This window comes from Phoenix dactylifera, chromosome 17 (genome assembly GCF_051530095.1).
Source record: "Phoenix dactylifera cultivar Ajwa chromosome 17, Ajwa_hap1_PhDact_Kaust_v1.1, whole genome shotgun sequence".
Lineage (NCBI taxonomy): Eukaryota > Viridiplantae > Streptophyta > Magnoliopsida > Arecales > Arecaceae > Phoenix > Phoenix dactylifera.
The window spans coordinates 15,395,640-15,418,938 of NC_143206.1; the positions used below are offsets into that span (position 1 = coordinate 15,395,640).

General features: G+C 39.8%; 3 protein-coding genes and 1 long non-coding RNA gene across 10 annotated transcripts; 1 reads left to right on the forward strand and 3 right to left on the reverse strand.

The window, feature by feature from the left end:
* The first annotated feature begins 1,188 nt into the window (after positions 1–1,188).
* On the forward strand, positions 1,189–3,891 carry LOC103709661 (uncharacterized). 2 transcript variants are annotated; one of them, XM_008795118.5, is made up of 4 exons: positions 1,189–1,701; positions 1,816–2,246; positions 2,531–2,995; positions 3,351–3,891. In XM_008795118.5, the coding sequence occupies exons 2-4, from the start codon at positions 1,820–1,822 to the stop codon at positions 3,611–3,613; spliced, it is 1,155 nt and encodes a 384-aa protein (XP_008793340.1). In that variant the 5' UTR covers positions 1,189–1,701; positions 1,816–1,819; the 3' UTR covers positions 3,614–3,891. The 2 variants fall into 2 exon arrangements, with proteins under 2 accessions (XP_008793340.1, XP_008793341.1); XM_008795119.5 differs by having other exon boundaries at positions 1,252–1,654.
* A 5,410-nt stretch (positions 3,892–9,301) lies between these two features.
* On the reverse strand, positions 9,302–13,560 carry LOC113462890 (uncharacterized). The gene is made up of 2 exons (XR_003386172.3): positions 12,624–13,560; positions 9,302–11,041 (listed from the first exon to the last, which is right to left on the reverse strand). It is a non-coding gene; the product is annotated as an uncharacterized LOC113462890 (long non-coding RNA).
* Positions 13,561–14,668: 1,108 nt separating this feature from the next.
* Positions 14,669–15,928, reverse strand: LOC113462891 (uncharacterized). Of its 2 annotated transcripts, XM_026805649.3 has the most exons (2): positions 15,785–15,928; positions 14,669–15,693 (listed from the first exon to the last, which is right to left on the reverse strand). In XM_026805649.3, the coding sequence occupies exon 2, from the start codon at positions 15,673–15,675 to the stop codon at positions 14,872–14,874; it is 804 nt and encodes a 267-aa protein (XP_026661450.2). In that variant the 5' UTR covers positions 15,676–15,693; positions 15,785–15,928; the 3' UTR covers positions 14,669–14,871. The 2 variants fall into 2 exon arrangements, with proteins under 2 accessions (XP_026661450.2, XP_026661449.2); XM_026805648.4 differs by having other exon boundaries at positions 14,669–15,859.
* A 155-nt stretch (positions 15,929–16,083) lies between these two features.
* Positions 16,084–22,831, reverse strand: LOC103709662 (uncharacterized). 5 transcript variants are annotated; one of them, XM_088713258.1, is made up of 7 exons: positions 22,597–22,738; positions 20,291–20,849; positions 20,066–20,170; positions 19,810–19,951; positions 18,147–18,344; positions 17,407–17,447; positions 16,084–17,279 (listed from the first exon to the last, which is right to left on the reverse strand). In XM_088713258.1, exons 5-7 carry the CDS (start codon positions 18,166–18,168, stop codon positions 16,281–16,283), a joined length of 1,062 nt encoding a protein of 353 aa, XP_088569384.1. In that variant the 5' UTR covers positions 18,169–18,344; positions 19,810–19,951; positions 20,066–20,170; positions 20,291–20,849; positions 22,597–22,738; the 3' UTR covers positions 16,084–16,280. The 5 variants fall into 5 exon arrangements, with proteins under 5 accessions (XP_088569384.1, XP_088569383.1, XP_008793342.1 ...); XM_088713257.1 differs by lacking the exons at positions 19,810–19,951; positions 20,066–20,170 and having other exon boundaries at positions 22,597–22,769; XM_008795120.5 differs by lacking the exons at positions 18,147–18,344; positions 19,810–19,951; positions 20,066–20,170 and having other exon boundaries at positions 22,597–22,831.
* Positions 22,832–23,299: the final 468 nt, after the last annotated feature.

Genomic DNA, 23,299 nt, shown 5'->3' on the forward strand with positions numbered 1-23,299 from the left:
ATTGACCTAATCTATTGTTTTTGTCCATAAAATTTAATTTATATTAGTTGCTCTTGTATCATTATGCATCAAATACTGCATGCAATAGTTTATAACTGGCAAATTAAGATGCTATGGATTTTTTTTTTGAGAAAAAAAAACTATAGAATGATTGAACCTTGATGTCCTTCTAGTTATTAGCATTATTATTTCAGCTATATATTTTAGAGACTATTTGAATCTCTTATGAATCTTGAGACTACAAGTGTCTTCTGTAATAATAATTTAACATGACATCTATGTAACAAATTGTCCTTGTATTTTTGTCCTTTGTCATACCCTCCATAACTCTTACTTTTTTAAAATATAAAATTTATAGGGGAGGCAGGTCCCTTACTCCATGATACTCATAAAAAAAAAAATTCTTTCTTTTTTATTTTTGGAGAGAGAAAAATTTTATTTTGGAAGGACTTGAAATTGGTGGGCTATTATCCTAGCTCTTCAGAGCTGAACAGCTACCCAAATCCACCATAATATCTTCTCGAAAGTTTAAACACCCAAATGATCTTGTTTGGCGACCTAAGCAATTACTTCTTGTCATCCTAGAATCCTTTGCTTTATAAACCTGCATCAATCCCTCCTAACAAACTTTGCTCTATACTAAATTAGTGAACATCGATAACTGCGTATCCATACAAGTATAAGATCTTAAATAACATCTGGTACGAAAAAGTTCAGTAGAAGGTCCCAGCAAAAGTTTGCACCAGCATTCATGAGGTCCAGGCATTCATGAGAAATTTGGTAAATGAAAACAAAGTGTCATCAATCATCATATCCCCAAACCAATTTCAAGTCCTTCCAAAATAAAATTTCTCTCTCTCCAAATTTTTTTTTTAAAAAATAAGTTTTTTTTTTTTTTTTGAAAGGAGCATGGGGGAAGGAACCTTCCCACCACTTTAAATTTTATATTTAAAAAGTAAGAGTGATGAAGGGTGTAACAAAGGACAAAGTTGAGTAAATAATAGATAAAAAGCAAGTGAGAAATATCATAAAAGAAGGATGTATGGATATCTAGTATATAATTCCTATGCATTTGCCTTTATTTCTGCTATCTTTTCTTTGCTTCTTTTCTTTGGTTGTTATCTTTTCATTGCTTTGGAAAGCCAAGGAGGGCGGGGTGCAAAGAGACAAGAGAGTTCTGGTGGTTTTGTCAAGGCGGAGAGGGACAGGGGCAGCTCTGATATAAGAGTGGGGAGGACTCCCAACCCACACGAGCGGTTTCCTTTTGAACTTGTGCATGCGACCCCCAATGCCCACAGCCTCAGAGGAGCAATCTGTCTCAAAGTAAGGGAAACGCACACACAGAAAGAGAGAGAAGGGGGGAGAGAGAGAGAGAGAGAGAGAGAAGAGGGAGGGGAGATACAGAGGGGGGTGGGGTGGGGGGAGAGACCCGTGTGGTTTTCTTCCACCCGAGGCCGTGTCTCTCTTAATTTTTTGGGCTCTTTCTTGGCAAACTGTTTCTTCTTGGGGTTCTCCATCATCCTCTTCTTCCTGCTCTGAAAGCTCTGTTTTCATCAACTTCCCTTTAAAGTAACATCAACTACATATAAAGATCCCTCCTTTCTTGTTTAAATGCTTTCGGATTGGGATTTACAGGAGACTGGCCAAGAAGAAGGTCCAAAGCCCTTTCCTTTGTGACCGAAACCTCTTCCCTCTTAATAGGTCTTTCTTGCATTTATCTGTGTTTTCTTTTCTTGATCTTTGTATTCTTTTTTTTCCCTTTTGTTTTCCATAAAAGAAGTTGTTGGTCCTCATTGAATCATTTTGGTTTTGAAGAGATATGGCTCCTCAACATCTGAAAATAACGGCTGAGATGGGGTTCTTCCACCCTCCACCACCACCCCCACCACCACCACCACGTCCATTTCTTGGTGGTTTGGGCTCTCCATCTGGAGGGATGGAATGTAGGAGTAGTGGGATGGGCTTCTCGATGGTGAAGGAGCAGTGTAGGAGTAGTGGGATGGGCTTCTCGATGGTGAAGGAGCAGCACAAAGACTGCGGCTTTAGTGGGGAGCAAGTACTGTATCATGGGGATGAGAAGGAGCAAAGCGGGCAAGGAGAAGGTGGCACCCATGAGAATGGCCAGACCAAGCTCTGTGCTAGGGGCCATTGGAGGCCAGGTGAGGATGCCAAGCTCAAGGAGCTTGTCTCCCAATTCGGACCCCAAAACTGGAATCTGATTGCTGAGAAGCTTGAAGGGAGATCAGGTATCCAACCAACTCCACACAAATTCTCTCTCCCTGCTGTTTTTGCTTTAAAAAAGATAAAAGTAAACGTAAAAGCCAAGAACAACCTCGAAAGAGCTCTTTTTTTCTTCTTTTTCGAACTCATACACAGATTTCTATCTTCACGCCATAAAAATAAATAAATAAATAAATGAGATAGCGTTTTCGATGCTGCTTCATAGAATTATATTTTGATGTTATCTAATGGTTTATTTTTCTTTAAGTTGTTCCCTTGATGTTTTGCTCTGGAATTTGGTGTTGGACAGGGAAGAGCTGCAGACTCAGGTGGTTCAACCAGCTGGACCCAAGGATCAACAGGAGGGTCTTCAGTGAGGAGGAAGAGGAGAGGCTTCTGGCTGCCCACAGGCTCTATGGCAACAAATGGGCACTGATTGCCAGGCTTTTCCCTGGAAGGACGGACAATGCAGTGAAGAACCATTGGCATGTGATCATGGCCAGGAAGCACAGGGAGAAGTCCAGTTCCTACAGGAGGAGGAAGTCCTCCACCTCCTCCCCAAACCCTCCCTCCTCTCAGGCCCTCACCAACAGGATCGAGGTGAACACCAGCAACATTGCATGCAGTGGTGAGTCCACCATCACCGCCACTAGAGATGAGTCTGCCTCCACTTGCACAGATCTCTCCCTCAATTCTTTCACCAGTGTGACCATTCCTAACTTACTCTATAGCTATAGCTCTCCCCAGCAGCCACGGCCCTTTGAGTTCCTCATGGGTATGCTCTCTCTCTCTCTCTCTCTCTCTCTCTCAAAAATAATTCTTATTTCCTTCTATTTTTCCTATGGCTTCTCTTCTCTTATCATGGCGCTTTCTAGCTAATGTTCATTTTTTATTCCTTTTTTTGGTTACTTATTCTGCTGGGTGAATGATTGTCTCAATAATATAGCTGAGATGCTTACTTATGTGATGTTTTTTTCTCATGGGTCCCTCCTGAAAGCTGCCTGCTTAACACTTTTCTTTGTATCATCTAGTCTTGATGAATGAATCTCAGAGTCTTTACTGTTTCCTGGTGGATGTTCCAGTGGTTTTCCTCATGGGCCTCTTTTCCTTGCTGCTTGCTTTTTGTGCAGGTTCTGATGAAAAGCTGGTGGCTGGGAGGAATGGATGCTATGGGAAATTTGGCGACTATGGGAGTAGCTTCCCACATGGTCCTCCTATGATGATGGTTCCAGGTTTTGATCAGTCTGGTTTCTCTAATTCAACCTCCGAGGCCTCGGCAACTGAATCACTGGCCAAGCATAGCAGCAGAGCTTGGCTGCATGGTGAAACAGGTCATGAGAGGGAGAAGATTAGCCTGCCCTTCATTGATTTCCTTGGAGTAGGAGCAACATAGAAAATGGGGTTGGCAGCTTAATGTACAGGGAGTCTATAAAGGGGTGGAATCAAAGAGGAGAAAAGAAAAGAGGGCGAGAGAGAGAGAGAGAGAGAAAGGTGAAGGCGATGGGAAGTTTTTTGTTCATTAAAAGCAGCACCTTAGTTTTGTTGGCTAAAACCTTTAATCCTCTCTTGTTAACTATTCTCAATGAGGTTGTTAGTAAACTAATGCCGTGACCTCTGCTTCTATTTTCTAAACTAATGAGATGATGCTGTATTCTGCTGCATTCCTTGTCATACTCTCGTCTTAATATTTGTTGCCCATTGACTTGAACTAACGCGGAAACTCTGATATAGATTTTTTAGTCACATAGATGCTGGAATTATCTAATGAATATTAAAATTAGATCATCTACATCCGAGTTCAATACAAGTGAATAATCTTATACTGGAATATAAATCCCTGCTTAGCAAGGCACAAGGGCATTTATTTCCAGTTGGAATAATTCTATGTTCATGGTTATATCTGATTAAGAGATTGGATCCTTTGTCAATGCATTCATTCCTAGTTCTCTTTTCTGAGTCCATTTCAATTCAAAAGAAGTCTTCTTCACCAACATAGGACTATCTTGGTGCTCATTTAACTTCCGAGGCCCCCTGGAAACCTGAAATGGCATTTCCAATTTTCTACAGATGATGGTCACCCGTAAAACATTACTGAGGTGGGGTAGCCTATTTAGATGTTTGTTGGAGCCAAGAAATCTCTATAGTTTTCTCATGAGAAATTCCAGCCACTTTTGAGTCTATAGAGGTCCACTTTGTCCTGTTCTCCCGATGCACCTTGAGATTAGTACGGCTTGCCAATTAGCAGTTTAAACCTTGCACCTAGGGTTGGATGTGGCTGCGGATGCATCATGTCTATTTCTACAATTATCTCCACAATTAGTAACCAGGTTCATAAGCTTCAGTAGTTTGTGATAATCTTACTGACTGCAAATTTGATCATGCTCTATGTCTATGAGTCCAGATTAGGCTCGTTAGAAGCATAATGGCAGTATGAACTAATTATGCAGGACTCGATCAACTTCGACTTCATGAAGTTTTATACCTTCAGCAAACCAACCATTTTGCGAGAGAGAGAGAGAGAGAGAGAGAGAGAGAGAGAGAGAGAGAGAGAGAGAGAGTGGTTATGCTTTTGATAACGAAAATTCTATGTGTAATTATAACTTAATTCACTGAATGCATGCTTGTCGAGAGAACCTAGGAGATCCTCAATGGCCGTGGCTGACATATGAGGCTCGCGGTCTCAAAGATTGTTACTTCTAAGAATGGTGTAAAAGTTTCTGTTATCTAGCTTGAATTTGAAGGAGAAGTCAATTCCATCTGGATAGAATCAAGGGAAATAATGTTATGCAGTCTTCAAATCGCTATCGAGCTCCGTCATCTACCGTAAAAATGAAATGATGCTAATCGATGTCCGATTAGCCAAAATAAGTTCTGTTTGATCATGGATTTCAATTCAAATCATCTGATAATTTTTTCAGTCAATTATGGTTATAACTTGATAAATTTTTCGGTCATTATGTTTACAACTTATGCTTCCAATTGTCAAACTGCTAAGGGCAGCATCATAGCCCCTAAGAGCGGCACCAAGTCATGATGTTTGGTTAGCTCATTCTAATCAAAGCCATTATAGGTATCACCAAGGGTAGTTTGAGAATATTTCGAACAATTATAATAACTATCACAGTCGTTATTTATCTAAAAATTAGCTTTTCAAATTTTTAATAGTAAAATAATCACTGAAATAATAGCCGTTATGATGGTATTAAAACATATTTTTTTTGCTGGATAAAATGATATATTTTCTTGATTGCAATATGTTATAATGACAGAGGCGGCCGAAACTGTTATAACACTGTTATAATGGTTAAATACCATGATTTAAAGCCGTTGTGAATGGTCTTCTTCCATTTATGATACTTATAACGTGTCTTATACATTCTTTTATTAAAATTAATTCCTCACCTAAATAACCTTTAAACACAAGTGGTCGCACTTGGGTTCAAGCCAAGTTCAAGTCTTGCAAGGCATCAAAACAGATGCAATGTTTCGGCCACAATAACTACCCCTCCGAGTGCTTCCGAAATGGCAGTTCCACCCTTCCCCTAGAAGGGATGCAGTAATTTCTGAAGGGCAAAAAGGAGAGCCTAAGCATTCCCTCTGAGGATCTGAGCCCTGAGTGCTTCAGTGAGCCAACAGTGGAGACTCCCTGTCCTCATAATTTGACATCATGTCACTTGCCCACAGGGTTTCCTCCTTGTGGTAACAGCCCCATTGGTAGGGGATTTGGAGCTGATTGGGCACAGAAGGCTAGGTGGGAGCCATTATTCTCCTGTCCATATTTGGGAAGAGAAAAGGAAGGAGTTGGCAAGGAAAGGGCTCTTGTTTTCTTTGTTCACAGAGTCATTGGTTCTCAGAGGTACTGAAAACTGGCTCACAGCACTGCAATCATGGTGTTGAACACCTTACTTTCAATAAGGGTTTGTTGAAAGCTTCACAGGGAAAAGGAGAAGCAGCGAAAAGACTGTTTGACAGGTTGGTGAAAAGATACCTCCTGCCAAAATCCATCCCCATAAATGAACAAGAACATAAAAAAAAGTTCTTATTTCTAATATATTTTTGTTTTAGTTCTTTGAGGCAGGTATATCTTTTCTCTGCTTGCATGAATGGCAATAATGGTTACTTGTTTGACTCCATCTACAATGCTGAAGGTGCTACCAAACTAGCATCGCCATTTAAAGGACTCGGCGGATGGCAGAAGAGACAAGGAATTAAACCATACCCATGGGACTCATAAATGTAGCCTGCAGAAGCCTCGGTTCTCTATTTTTACCAGAGTATTTCATGGCTTTACGGCATTATGGGTTCAGCCAGAAGTGAGGTGAGAGGCTGCAGGCCCGTTTATTTGAGTTTGGGAGGAGCTCTTCCCCATGAGTCCAAAAAAACAAAAAAAAAAAGGGCTTTCAAAAGAGAGCTCAAAGACTTCTTTTTTTCCTCGTTCCAGGGGAAGTTGGAAACGGCTTCTGGGGCTCACGTGGGTGGTGGGCGACGTTTGTTTGGCGGATAAGAGAAGCGGTTTTGAGAAGCAGCCAAGCATCCTTCTTGTGACGATTTCGTTTTCTTGCGTGGGTGTTGGCGTAGAGGGGAGGAAGCGGTCCCCACGGAGACAAAAAGCTTGTGTTGTAACCTTGACCGAGCTGAGAGAAGTGGAAACAAATCCCGTAACGGTTGGTGCGCCTTTTTTGAGCCTTAGGTTGGTGTTATATGAATGGACGGACCAACCACACGGCAATAATGTTGATGAACCAAGTTGTTAGCTTATCAAGCCAATACAGCTTCTTGATGGTTATATCTATCAGATAATTCAGTATTCAAATCCTAACTTCGCCGTGATTTGAAGAGTTTGAAGTATTCAAAGACATTGAAAACAATTATAATTGGCAGGTGCTATTGTCCATTATTATATTTAATGTGAACCAAGATGCGTTGCAGTACGCAGGCTGCATCGCAGAGTGACGGACGACCATCAAATAACGTATGCCGTGTATGACATTGTATGTGCTCGTGGACTGTTTTGTTTAATGGTCATTCATTTTTTGATAACTATCCAGGGATGCACAATAATATATGGTATAATTCGAGCTTGTAGGTCTGAGTGGATACCAGCATAAACTTAGGCTCGGTAAGTAGAATACCCGAGAAATTCAAAAGGTTAGAAGGCGCACATCATAGTATCTATCAAGTTAAAGCCAGCTTGTTCCAACTTAACCGATGCTAACTTGGTGTGTACGTTGAATTTTCCCCCAAAAAATTATATGCTTAGCCCAGCCATTAGACACAAAACAACTTATAATTTCACATACGCGTTCTTTGGCAGCTTATTTTTTATGTGGCAGGCAACAGGCCTGGTGCAACTCGTACTATTTCCAGTCATGCCTGAGCCACACTTGCAAAGGAAAATTTAATGGATTGCACGATGGCATAGGACTTTAGTTTAAATGGAGAGTGTTAAAACTCATAAAGGTTTTTAGTACATCCAATCTACCTTAGCTTTATGGGCTTGGAAAGGAAGAGTCTTGCCTCGTCATTTCAGCCAAAATGAATCAATGGTTCCAGCATATTTATGTCATACGATTGAGAGGCAACTTATTATAACTTCAGTTGTGTGATCACAGCAACAATATACTAACATGCAAAAAATAAAGATAGAAATGATGATGGTGGAGAGTCATCTAGATCGGACTAATTCTCTCAAACAAGCTCTTCAAACTTTAAGAGATGAACAAATCAAGGGCATAATATGCCTTAAGTTCTGGCTAACATCTCATCCAAAGATGCAACAAGGGATTAGATTTTTTCGAGGGATGTATCGACATCTTTCCTAGGCACGTACAAGATAGGATCGTATAATTTTTTGAAGACTAATTTTATGATCCAATCAGAAAGAGAATTAAACAATTTATTTAATCCATATCAACTCCGACCTAATTATTGACAATAATGGAAAATCAGGGAATTGCAAAAGTAAGACTCTAAATCCTTGTTTCTAGCTAATAAGATGCAATTTGGATTCCTTTCTAGTTGCATGAGGTATAACTTTTCCAAAATAACTATGATTGGTGAAAGTAATTAAGAAAAAACTAGAATTCTCTTGAAGCTAATTTCCAACTCTTACATCAATTTGTCTTTATTTGCTATACCTAATTCATTCTAAATTGAGAGTATTGACCGATCAATTTTTTTTAGAAGGAGACTTTATTTTGACTAGACATATCTTCACAGTATTCATTGATAGCTTTGTTTTTGCACTTGGTATGTTGAATATGAATATCGGAAGCAAAAATTAAGACCTCTGAAAATAAAGTTCATATCGAATCTTCAATGTGGCGGATCTTATCTTTAAATCCTATTCTCATAGTAGTCCACAATAGATACAGTAGTGATCCTCCTGTATCATCTTATTATCATATCTAGTAATTCCAGCTATAACATAAAGGATATAATTTGTTATATCAAAGTCTCTCTTTTTTTTCTTCTTCGCCCTCCCGATTTATTTGTTCTTGCCCTGTAAAAACGTTATGATTGCTACTAAGTATGGCATGGCCTCGCAAGCTTTTTTTTTTTTTTTTTTTGATGAAGCGGGCAAGCCGCTTCTTCGCAAGCTTCTCTCTTGTCCAAAGTTGTGCCAAGAACTTTTCCCTATTTGTAAGGTTAGCATCCTTCTAAGAGACAATTCTAAGAACCTTTTCAACTCATAGTTCGATCCATATAGCTGACTCTCCATGCTATTCTCGCTAAAGATCAGAGGTTATAAAAAGTTCATCCCTGGCGAAATATTTCTCACTTCAACTGTTTCCAAAAAAGCGGCAGTCCTCATCCCTGTAATACTTCAGATTCACGATCATCTTTATGAACTCACTAAGCCACTAGCCTCCAAATTCGACAACCAACAGGCATTTGTTCTTGTCATCTCAGCCATACCCACCGAAAGGTGACCAAGTTTTTTTTTCTTTTGTTTACTTATTATCTACTTGGATTAGCTCCACTTCCACGCAAGATCACAAACAACCCTGGCCGCTCTTTAAAAGATAACGTCTTCCTCCCGGCCGAAAGAAAAAGTTAAAAGATCCATGCAAGCCATGCGTGTTCAAATGCCAAAGCTTTTAGGTTAAAAAGAGGTTGGCTATCCTTCTTTATCTATTCGCCACAAGTCATGCACCATTCAAGTTGAGTGCGCAGCGATTGTTGACTTGCTCCCACGTTCAAATAATTCCTTGTTTCCAGCGAAATCCTACATAGATTTAAGAGAGACAGCACCTAGGGAAGCATTAAAATCGTCAGTTATGTCGTTACTTTGAACTCTGTCCGTCCAAGTGTCGAAGGAGAGAGTTTGGCATGTCTCCAGTTTTCAATGTTTGGTCTCCTTTCCAGCACCCACGAGAAGCCTAGAAGATGGTGACGACTCCACCATTGCTCTTATAGAATGACATGGGTATTTTTCGTCCGTTATGTCACCTTTGCACGCTTTCATGGTGCATGAGTCATCAAAAGACAATGTTGGCGAAGAAGTCTCCTGTGATATTAATTTAAATTTGGAATCATGATTAAGTGGTTCACAACTATCTCCTTGCTATAAACAAAGAGCCTCGGAGCTAAAATCACCCAAGTGGGTTCTATCAGACAAGTTGCTGGAAGGAACTGTTTCTTAAAGTTCTTTTTTCAGTTGTTGGAACCTCAACTCATCAGACTAAAAGGAAAGGAAAAAAAAAAAAAAAAAAATTCAATCACCCGAATCAATGTCCTATATGGATGAAGAGTATTATAGCACAGCTACAATGAACATGTTGAGGACGACGATAACAATGACAACGACAATTGTTTAACATACATCATACAAAAGAATTAACAGTTGTATTCTATCAGACATGATTATGAGCATTGCTATATTTTACTCCAGAATTGTTATATATGCATTTGATGCGGATAATCAAGGCCAAGATCATTAGCCATCGGTGTAGCGTACCTTTCATGTTCCACCGAAACGTAGCAAACTAAAAGTAGAAACTCAGTTGTAGAATAATGATAGAGATGATGACAATGATAACGACGACGATAATGATGGAAGATGGTGATGGCATAGCGTAGCTGATATGCAAGGATGAGGCTGAAAAAATAATACAAGGATGAGGATATTCTATCCAAGAGCATTTTAAGGTTGTGGGATGTGCTCAGAGGACCCTTGCTTGGTAAGGTAGCATTCATGACCATGCCAATTTAACCACGTATATATGAACAAAGTATTTTGAAAAGAATTCTTTTGTTGGCGATGATGAAGCATGGTTGGAGTCATACATCATAAGCATTACTCAAAAAATTGTTCGATGGAAGAATCAAGACCACATTAACACACAGGCAAGTGCCATCAGCAAATGAAGTGAATTCAGAGTATCCTTGAAACAAATTATTAGCCCATGCACAAAGGCCACCAGGGTCTGTAAATTAAAAAAAAAAACTCTGCATGATCCACTATCAATTTGTAAGCCTTTGGATAATGATAAACCTACTTCAACCCAAAGGGGCAAATGTTACAGAACCACAACTTACTAAATCACCATAGAACTATAAAATGTTTCCTCGATCATCTGTTCACCATCGAAGGATGATATATACAGCAACTAACCACAATTTCAACCGTCAAAAATGACACTTACAGTAGTAGTTACAGTTAACCAGTTTTAATTAACTTGATGAATGTTGATGAGTTTTAGACTACTATCAGAAGAAAGTTTCGAATGCACATATCTCAGTTAAGACTCTTACCGAGAAGATGCACTTTTAAATCTTCCACAGAAGAAATCTCCAACTATTCCCTCGGCAATAGCACCTGGACATTGTAGCTTCTGTCAGAGTTTGAAATTTGGTATTCCCCAAAAAAGTACTTGTCCTAGGCAAAAAAGCAATCATGATTCACCTGATTCTACCTATCAAGCTTTAGTAGAACTTTTACTACACTTAGTCATAACATTGATATCTAGACCATTAATTTCTGCAAGCCTGTGAATGAAGATTCTTCAACACAATTCAGTTTGCACTTTGGAATGATCGAATAATACGAGAAGGCAGTGAAATCCAAAAATTTGTTTGAAGTGGGCAACAATATGGAACCAACTCCCTAACAGTCACGGAAGGCTTTCTTTCTAGTATTGGCGCGCATATCTTCCTATGTACTTGGTTACAACTCCTCTTCGAGGTAACTCGTTCGAAATGGGCCAAAAGTTTATAGAGTAAATCTAGAATCATGAAACTTCCTGATCATTATACCTTATGCTAAAATTTGGAAAATAGGAACTAACAAGGGTTTCAGAAACGAATCCATCTCTCATTTTAAGGTCAGTCATAACTAAAGAGACAAGCATGCCCCCATAAACAAGATCTAGAAAGTCCATCAGATATTAGTTATTTTCATCTAGAAAGTCAATAGCAAACTCGGTTTTGAGCCCAACAGTTGCATCCATCCTTCAAATCAGAGAGATTCCATGTTCGAACCTATGGAGGTGTTTCCTCAAGTGTTTGACAGAGGCCATTCTTACATCATTTCAGTCCAACAATGAAAATTTTAGATGTCCTTCACAAAAAAAAAGTAGAGAGAGACAAGAGAGAAGAAATTGAAGAAAGATGTCACGAACCACAGTGGATGAATTAACCCTTTTTTCAATTGTAACATGACAGGTTAGTAATAAATTAAAATTATATCAATATGACTATACAATTGTAACTCTAGGCGGTGTGACCACCCCCTGGTTTGCTCTGCCACGGGGCCCAGAGCCGCTTCAACTCCACTGTAACTTTCTCCCTCAAACCTCTGCCCTCCTTTTCCAAAGAAAAGAGGCCATCAGACTCCACCTCAACTTTCCTCTCTCACTGCACCACAAACAGGTGCAATGCACATCCACGACCTCAACAGCCCAGCAACCGATAATCTCGTATGCAAACTCACATGCACCACATGTGCATTTATGGAAGTACTCGCCAATTTGTGTTCAAAGTATTTAGGTTCCTAAAGTCCTTGCACCGGGTTAAGCCTGAGAGGAAACAATTGCAACCACTAATTATGTCCTCATACTAATCCATAGCGCACTGTTATATTCTATCAAGTAAGCTGCTCTTACCGAATTCTAGCAGGTATAGCACTTCAAATTGTCATGAACAAAAGCAAAACAAAATAAATTTGAAGTCAGATGAAATGGAAGCACGCATATATTATCAACTATGTAAAATTAATTGTCAAAATACCACATTGTAAAACCATACAATTCACTGAAGAATCAAATAATGGCAGCGTAATACAAGCAGCAGCAGAAGCAGGAAAAAAAGTAAATTTTTAAGCAGTTTTTGGTTTTTACAGGCCATGCAAAAGCTCCAAATGCATTTAATTTGATATTAGAAATAGTTAAGTGGGTGCTTACCATTAGGTTAGTAAATATATTGTTCTCCAGAAGTACAAATGTGGTCAGCCGTGGAGTTCAGATAGCAAGTTGACATAAACGATGCAAGCTGCATTAGACTTCATCAGAACACCCAATATGATATGCACTGGTAAGATCTGCATTCTGGCCCTTGGCTGATGGTGTCATTTGGGTTTGGGTAAAGTTGGTCATGCAGGTTTGCTGGTAGGGATGGTGAACAGGAGGCAAGAGCAATGCTATCCAGCTAACATTCTCGTGTGAATCATATATCTTGCCTAACCCTTGCCGGCTCGACGGATATTGCGTCCATCGCACGATAACCAGTCACATGAACACGGTTACAAACGATACAGCAACATGGACCGCATTAGAGCACCGTCAGTCGTCCGTGGGGTATGCCATGGCAGCACCACCATTGACTCGATAGCGTGTGTGTTGTGGCATTTGGCCCCAGACCCATCGACATCTCTTTCGAGCATTTCATCGAACAGACGCTATGCACTTTACAAGCCCCGCCACTTATGGCCACAGCTCCGTCGTCGTGCTCATTGAACACCACCCCAAGCAATGGTCTTCCTCTCTCGAGGGAGGAGGCAAGCGGCGAGGACAGAAGAGTTCGCCGGAGATCCGGCGGCCGCCTACCGGAAGATTAGATTGGAGGCGGAGCGGCCATGCACGTCCGCATTGCTGGCCGTACGCATGGACACAGATCACATCACCAACCAATTACCTCCTCACGACCTCAGTCTCTGTTTCTCGGCATGGACCTCAACTACATGCCGCGAAAGTTTAATTGTAAGCTATTTTACTTTCAGAGGCTATTCCGCATACGAACCCACAAGGGATGCCGCATATATCTTTTCATGCGGATTCTCGTCTGATAAAACATTACGCGTACCTCCGCATATTTAATTGAAGTCGCATTCGAACCGACCAGTGTTTCGCATATATATATTTATAATTTGCGTAAACAATTTATGCGCATGGCCACATATTTATTTTGGAAGACAACGTATGTGGAATCTCCGCATATGCATTTTGCGGACACCTCCGCATAAAAAACTAAGCTTGCATCAGTATATTAAATTTAAGGAAATTCTGCACACCAACCAACATATAGATGTCTGCATAAATCTTAATATGCAGATCTATTTCAGCATACAAATTTTATGCGCTGCACCGTATAATTATTATAAAAGTTATCCTTGTACATGTATGCAGAATGTGCGCATATAGTTTTTATGCAAGTACTTATTCGCACAAACAATTTATGCACAAATTCGTATAAATCTATTTATGCGGATTTTTTTTCCGCACAAAACCTTCATGCATTGCTCTGCATAATTTTTTGAGAGGCAATTCCGCATACTACACATAATTTCAGCATATATATATATATATATATATATATATATATATATATATATATATATATATATATATATATATATATATATATATATCGGGAAATTCATCCGCATAAAAACGTAATGCACACATCCTCATTCATTTTGAGAGAGTTCCGCATACGAAACAAGATGCGGGCGTCCGTCCGCATAAAATAATTATGAGTGCATCCGCATATTTATTCGTGTCCCGCATATATCTTTATATGCGGTTTTTCCCGCATAAACAATTGTGCGGACCTCTGCAAATTCCTGTGCTATATTTCTTGGGGAGGCAATTCCGAATACGAACCCGAGCGAGCAAATACCCACATATTTCCCATACAGTTATTTTTGCATTTATACAAGAGATTTGCTTTTACGCATCAGCTGTTCTCCTAAAACGGATCTCAGGTGCCTCTGTCCGGTTTTTTTTTTTTCGAGGGAAGTATGATTGCACTTTTCTCTATAAATTTCTGTTGACATATTATCTACAAATTGTCGGTACAAGAAAACTGATGGACCATGTAATATATTATTATCTACAAACCATATTTTTGGACAGCCAAGTACTTATTGTTATAATTGCATATTTTAGAAGATGTATATAGCCTATTTGTTCTGTTCATTTGTAAATTTATTCACAGATGGAACTAAAACTTGGGCAAGAGGACCTAAAATAAACTTTTTATTCAAGGTATGAACCATAAAATTCATCTGCAGCTATAAGATTATGATCACACCATCATTTACATAGCTACTACAATCAACCTTCTTGGAGTTTCATGGGCTCACAAAGAAAAGAGAAATCAAGAAACAAGGATCCTCATACATTCATATCATCATAACAAAATGATGGCGAGCTAACGTGCTCGTGCGAATCGCCAATCCTCCCGGCCCCTTGCCGGCTCGGCAAAGATTGGGTTCGCCAAGCGAAAACCAGCAGCCGAACACGAGCCAAGTGGTTCCCTCCTCATCCTCCCCTTCCAACCATTGATGCCCATAAAAAGCCTCTCTTTCTCTAGTTCATGCTTCCCCATCCTCCTTAGGCTCTGCTTCCTACTAAACAAAGGATTCAATGCCTTCCTTCCACGCCTGCCGCTCACCGGCACCGGCACTGCATCCAGGCCCATCAGCTTGGCCACAACACCTGGCTTGCACCAGACTACACTCTCTCCTGCCACAGTTGGAGGCAAGCCAAGACTTCTCTCCACGTCCACCTCATAGCCGCTGGAAGACAACCCCCTGCATGCACTGGAGCAACAAACAGACTTCCGACCACGTTCAAATCCGCTAGTCCTTGCACCGAAGTTGCGGAAGGATGACTGGTACATGGCATCCCTCCCGTCGAGAGAGAACCGGGGGTACTGATTCAGCGCATTCCTCGCCGACCTCAGGATATCGGAGTTGTTCACGCAAGACATCCTCCGGCGGTGCAGCTCACTATAGTCATCAAGCTTGGCCCTCCTCGCCGCCTCTTCCTCCAGCTCCAGCTGCAAGATCATCTCCTCCAGAGTTAGCGAGCTTCTCATCTCGTTGCTCTCCTCCGTGCAGGAGCCGACAGGAGATGGAGCAGCAATGCAAGACACATCACACTCCGCTTTCCTCTGGTTTAAAGTTGATGTGGAGCCGACACCATTGCAGAAGCTTCTGATGCCTCTCTTCATCTTGGATGCTAGGGAGTTCTGGAGAAGAAAGAGGGAGAGGTCCTTCATGGGTGAAGGAGGGAGGAAGGTGATGAGAGACGGGCGGCTTGGAGGAATTAAAGGTAGCAACCTGACTTTGAGCGTGACCCAAGTGGCCGGCGAGGTGGACTCGTAATGGTTATTACAACAATCACATGAGAAAAAGAGAGGCTTCACAAGTTCCTTCACTGAGTCTCCACATCAATCCCGTGGCTTTTTAACCAACACCATGGCTCTGCAATCCAACGACTGGCCAAGCATTAACTTTCAACCAAAAAAATCACCGCCTTGGGTTCCTCTAAAACATTAATAGATGAGAGACTCCCTGAAACTTTTCATGTGATTACTGAAATACCAAGATGTCATGAAGGACCCATACAACACCAAACAGAGATATAATGCACTGATACATCTGGTGGGAAGTACCAAACTCTCAGTAGCTATCTATTAAGTCTATGAAAGATTTATAACTTAAAATTTTCAAATTCTAGAGTAGAGACTGTACATGGGCCCTCTATCACTGACTGACAAAATTCAAATACAAGACTGACCTGCAACTGGATATATGATCATGTCTACAATCCCATCTACCTTGAGGATTGGCGAGGTCTCATGCGCCCGGCTTGGTTGGGGTTATCATTTAGTAATGAAGATGAGGACGATCCAGTCCTCCTAAATAATTTTGTCCCAAAGATATCCTTCCCCATCCTTCCCTTGAAGGAAAACCGCTTCTTGAAATGGCTCTTAGTTAAGGAACCTCCATGCCGTGGCATTGGGAGAGACTGATTGCGCCTCAGATCACCTACATTCTGAGATGAGTTCCCTGAACTGTTGGAAGAAATGTTCACTCCCTGGCTTCTGCGAACGGATCTTAGAGCCACCTGCAGGGGTTCTGAAAATGGCGTCGATCCTTCATCGCCAAAAGCTTTCAGACATAAAGGGCATGGAGGCTCATGGATTCGGCTCTTCGGAGTGGTCTCTTCCAAGCAATCTGCATGAAAAACATGGCGGCATGAGAGTACCCCAACAATCGGCATATCACTGCTTCTGACAATCCGGTTAGAGCTCCATGGAGACTTCTGCCACAACGACCTCTCGCATAACCCACATTTCTGATATCTTGCTGAATTATGAAGACACCTTTGGTTCTCTAAGCTGATGTGGTCTGTGATGTCGATTACATCTCCATCATATCCAAAATCGTAACTGCTGGCATTACTCCATCTGTATGCTTCCCTCGAGCTTATGTTTGGTTCTGGAGAAGCCTCCATCTTTTGGAGTTCAGTTAGGGTTTTTAGAAACGTGAGGTCTGGGCTCAAAATGTTCTCGGGCCACATAGGGTCAGTGCTGACATCATCTCCAGGTGTCCTCCTGCCACCACTACTGGTTTGAGCCATCCCAAAGGCTTCAGTATCTGAAAAAGGATTCCGAGAAACAAGCGGATAAACAGGTTTCGACATGAATGAGCGTCTGCCCGAAAAATTGCAAGGTGGGAAGAAGTTTGGCTGCTTGCTAGTGGATGCCCATTGACTAGAGTCTGAAAGTGAGGATGCAAAGCCATGATTGTTTCCAGCAGTATAACACCTCTGCGACCAGAAATGCGAAAAAATGATGCTCATAATTAACGTATTATGTGAAGCCACCACTTAACATTTTGAAGAAAAATGCCTTGGGACACTGAAAATTAGGTAAAATGGGAGTTCAAAAGTGTACCTCATCAGACTGAGAACATACAGAAGTCTCAGGCCTTGTTCCTAATCATGTAGAAGAAATTTAAGATTAGTTGAATGATGAGGAATAACCTTGAAGTGACCAGATAGCACTACACTTACAATTATTTTCTCTTGGTACACAAACAAGAAAGAAGGCTCAAATAGGTTTAGTTCTAACTTAATTTCAGGGTACATAGATTTCCACATGTATTACAAAATAGAGAAATGAGAAAAAAGGAGAAGCGTATGGGAAGAAAACAAAGAAGGATAAGAGAGATAAAGAAGGAATATGGAAGACAAGAAAGAATGAAGGCGAAAGGAAGAGTTACATGCATTACAGAGATCTGAAATAAAGTACTCACCCCAATCCTACCTGATAGAAATATAACATGTATAATTAAATCATAATCAAAATAAGCCTTTAAAAGTATATACAAAACCTCCATTTTTACCAATTCATTCTATTCAGCCTAAATCCCTCACCTCTTTTGTCCTTCCCATCTTAGTGGCATAACAGGTAAAGGTTTAACTCAAACCAATCGTCCAACCCTAAGGCTCAAAAATCGCCTCCTTACCATCATTAGCGAGATCCAGATAATTCTTGATAACCAAAGTTAAACCTGTGTCTCTTGAAGAACTATCACTGCATGATTTAAAGATTGCATTCTCTTCACAACACTCACAACTATCGCCCTTTACAACATTTTCTTAACAACACAAATTAGGAAACGGTATCAATACCTTCAACTAGAGGTCGCATCATGTTTCCCTTTTACATAAAAATCAATGTCCTCTCTCATAATCCAATTGCCTTCCACACTTAGGCTTCTCAACATTTGACATAGATCGCCCTCTTCATACAATCGATTGCCTTGTGTTTCTCCCAAAGATTTAATGGTCCTGAGATTTTCCTCCAATACATCTACTTATCCATTCCTCCTGCACATTAGGAAGTCTGTCATCAACAAGTTTCTTATATATTCATCAATCAGTTCTCTTCATTACCTTCCTTAGCTTATCATTCAAAGAATCCCAAAAGCTCAAAACCTTATCGTATGCTCACATGCAAATTTTTCTACTGAAAAAAAGGCTAGAACCTATCTGTAAAATTGTATAAAACTATTAGATTGAGCAATAGTATACTATGTCTAACTTGTAAGTCATGCATCCTGGTAAAATCCAAAAAAGGTGCCTTAGAGAGAGCAATCAAGAAAAATTAATGCCACGACTAGTTCCCTCAAGTTAAGTTTTCTTTGGAGGGCACATACAACCATTATTCACCAAATATTTCTTAATCAAAATATCACAATAATGAGATCAAGCTAATCAATGGCAAAAAGTAGATTGTGCCACTATATATCCTTAATAATGTTCATATAGACCATAGCGTTTTCTGTTGTGATGTCATTCCGAAGCAATCAAAAATTTGTGGATCAGAATATCTCTCCTGAAGCACTAGGTGGCAAACAGGTGACCCAGCTTCACCAATTCCTGCTTGTGTTATTTTTCTCATGCTTACCCCAAGCAGAAAACATAAACGCACACAAGCATGCTAGAATGAAAGGGCACGGGCAAAAATGTGCATGAGTGCATACATACACATTCACAACTTTGATGTCAATTTTGAAGCATATTTGAAAATTAAGGCCTCTCCAAAAGGTCACCAGTAATACAACTCCCGAAATCCCCATAATCACTTCTCCAATATCTACCCAAGAAAAGAGAGAGATGGACACACTCATACATTCACAAACACCACAAACCCAAAGATCCACACATACATGCACACAAACACAAGCATGCCCTTCTCCTCCTCCGTTCTTTCGATCCTTATAAACCTGACTATGACAAGTCGGTTGATTCTCCTCTTAATCAACTGCATGTTTTTTTGTCATTACTACCATTCACAACCTAGGTAAAAACATTATAATTTCTCTTTCATAAAACATGAGAAGCTACTAATAATTTTTTTCACACGATAAACATACTAAATAGTCAAAACCATTGCATAAAATAGATAAGAAAATGCATGATGAATATCATTTCATGAAAATGATCAATAATTTGCAAAAGAACCATCCTAAACTGGTAGAAATTGGCCTTAGCATCATATCATGTAACAAAAGTTATGCTTATTAACTTGCACATGCAAGACGACTTTCATTATCTACCTTCCACCATCAAAAGGGATTGAGAATTAAGGCATAGCGCACAATAAAGTAACCCAAAATCACTACAAATTCTTTGGCCATCTTTATGACCTAGAAAACCAGCACTCACTAGATGATATAGCAGGTTACCTCCTAAGTCAGAGGGGCACAAAAATATGTTCCGCGGCCAGTAGTCTAGTGAAACAAAATCCAGACCAAAATATACTTGCAGCACAATGATGATAAAAAATTACATGTCAGAAAGATGAAAAGAGAATTTGCGCTCTTGCTCCTTCACATGTCCATCTATTGCCTCCTACACCTCTTTCCCTCTGACAACATGATGCTGAGCCTTTTCCAAAGAGTCAATCATCAGCAAGCCTCTAAGACCTATACCTTTACATCAACCTTCATGATCATATTCAGTTCAATCTAAAATTCTTTCCCATCCAAAATATAGTAATGCAACAATATTCAGTTGTATTATCTCAATGTAAAAATTATTTTTACCCTATCTATCTTGATTTTTTTCTCTTCCACTGTAAAGGTCAGCCATCCAACCTCCAAAGTTGCAGCCTTCAGAAGGAGTAGACAGAGAGAGAATTTTTGTAGCCACTGGCCACAACAAAAATGAATGGAGAAACAGGACTATCACATTAAGCTTAAAAAAAAACTGAAGTAGTTCTTTCTTATTGTCATAAATTAACCATCAGAAAATTAAACAGCATGTATTACCTCCTACAGGTGTAAATTCGCCAAGATCATATCTTTGACCAGGTGGTGTCCATCGAGGTGCCTGGATATTATCAGCAGGGCTCCCTAAATAAGAAAGTGCCCCATCAGACACTGAATGGTAATGATTTAGGTACCGGTCACTGCTGACACCACTTCTACTTCCCTTACTGTGTGATGATAGCGATGACCCATATATGGGACCTTCATGAACCCTATGAGATAATCCATCTGATTGAAATCTACAGTCCCATCTCCTTGACAAAGGAGGGGAGAAGCTTGAACTCATTCGCCAATGGGGTTCACTGGGATCCATGGAACAGTCTCTACTGGCTGTCTTGCATTTTGATCCATGTGGCCCAGTGGCCACACAACACAGAGCACCCGTCTTAGCTATTTTTATGTGATGGCATGGAGATGCAATGGAAGCAATTATGCCTTACACAGTTGCAGCTTCCTTCCGATAGGAATCATTTATGATCTTCACTCCAAAATGAATGGTAAGACATCATGCATCAAACACTGAATCAGCATTGATGATGGGACATGTTGATAAGAGTACCTGTTGCAATAATTGAAGCTCCAGAGTTATAATAGGCTCGCAAAAAATATTTCAATTAAAATGGAGTCAGAAAAGTGTCTATTATAATGTCCTGTCTCAATCAGATCTTCAAACTTTGCAGTTAAGCATTTCCCTGATTTTAGAATGTCATATTGTTCATCTGCAAATGAGAAAACAAAAAAGAACAAAAAAGGAGTGGTATCATTAAGGTTTAGCAATCATATCTACTACTTTATACATTCAATCACAAACTTTCATATCCATGAACAGCGACTCCACTCCAGTAATCATGCACCTGTCAGTAATCATGCACCTGTTTACCCCCTTGCAGAGACAAATTACCACTCGAGCAACATGAAAATTTCTGAGGCACATAAATGACAATCTCCTTAAAATTTCTGAGGCACATTTTTTTAGATATAATAAACATTACAAGCATAGTAAATATAGAAGTACATAGGCATATGAACCTTCTAAGAAAAGGTTAGAGATAAATCATTAACATGTCTCGTTAAATACCTCAAAGAACAATCATCAACTACACTAAAATCCTAGCATTTATAATTAACATAGTTTAATTAAAAGTTTATGTAGTTTATCTACTTTTTGCCCAAAAAACATCACATTTATCTGGATGGGCCATGGTGAAATATACTAAATTCGGCATAAAAAAAGGCCAAAGGGGAAAAAAAAGTTAGCCTGACTATTTATAACTTTTTAGCTTATAGGAGGGGGACAACTTACCGGCTGGGTGCTGAATGCTAGCATTCTACTCAGCAAGAGATTTTTCACTGTTCTATTGCAAGATTAAATATTCTGTCACAGGATAAAATTTCAACCGGAAAATCCTCCCTCAAGTGGGGAAGTAAAAATGAAATCATGCCCATTTTGCACCAAAACACTGACACTGAGGATACCTTACATAACAAAGCAATAAACTTGCTAGATGAACCATATAGAACTTGATCCATTCATCAAAGCCAAACATGTGCTTTCGATGTGTCAACTAAATAAAATGTCACACTAAGCATTTCCTTCGACTAAAAAAAAAATGGCAAGTTATCTGGTAGGAGCGTAGAGGTAAGGTCGATAGCATGCTCGGTTCACAATCCTGAAGCAGTTAAAGTTTGCTCGTTAACTTAAAATTATAAGATTGATTCATGAAAATTTTCCAAACAGAAATCAAAGATTACTAGACCAATTCATTGATTTCATTGTTTCACAAAATGAAATCTATAAGTTCTGCCCACGCCATAAATATGTGCTCCAATGAAAAATAGCTATGCAGACAACACTTCAACCATCTATATGGTTTTTTCTTCATTCTCCGACTAGCCACATGATTACAAAAGGTTCCAGGGTTCCATCTTCCCAACTCCCAACCCTATAAAACCAACCGATGTATCATAGGCATCTTAAGGAAAGAAAGGGGAATCCCAAATGGGGAGGAAAAATCAAATAACGAACACAATATGACATAAATCAATCCAAAATGCAACCTTGATGCGCTTCAAACTAACAGATGTCAGTATATACAATAAAGAACGAATAACAGTAACTAGGAAAACCATAAATCACAAACTAATCCCAACCTGCAAGATAAAAATCGAATCTTGGGGCAAACGATATTAGGGAAACCAAATTAGCGGACACGAAATCACATGTTTCGCATGGAACAGTGGATAAGACATCAGCAAAAATCGCCCAAAGAAGCAGGATTTGATGCAATAGATGGAGAGTAAAATACCCGGCGAAATTTTGGGCTTGGAAGTGTCAACAGGAAAAAGGGCGGCCGAAGAGCACGAAGGCCCGAGCTTTCGGTAAGAGGCCTCGGAGGAAGAGAAAAAAGGGGAAATAATAGAAGGCCCGAGTGACGATAGAGCGCTCTCTCTCTCTCTCTCTCTCTCTCTCTCTCTCAAATGGCACGCCAGAGCCAAAATTCCGCTGTAGATTCCGGATGGCGACAACGGAGGAGAACACGTGCGTATCTCGTGACACATATGGGGTTGATATGAGGGCCGTGAATTTGGGATTCTACGAAATTTGGAATGTGACATCTCGTGTGTCATCTAACTATGGATGCGATTTTAAGTGCATGCACCATGGATTATTTAACTACTATGATATTACCACAATAATTCAAATGCGACACACAATTACATATACATAATATTTTGTCACTATTCTATCATAACAGCCTTTACATGATAGCAGTAACAATCAATGCCCAACCTTTGTAACTGTTCAAAATAACCAGTGTATTATTTTTTTTCTTTTGTTCGTTTAATATTGCATAAAACCTTGAGTGACATGTCTACTATTTTCATTGTAATGTCTGGTAATTGCCAACATGATTACTCTTATTTTTGTTCCAAAATGTTCAATAAAAGGTTTAAGTCTAGTCCTAAAGAGTAACCATCACTATTATATTGAATATGATACTGGGCAAC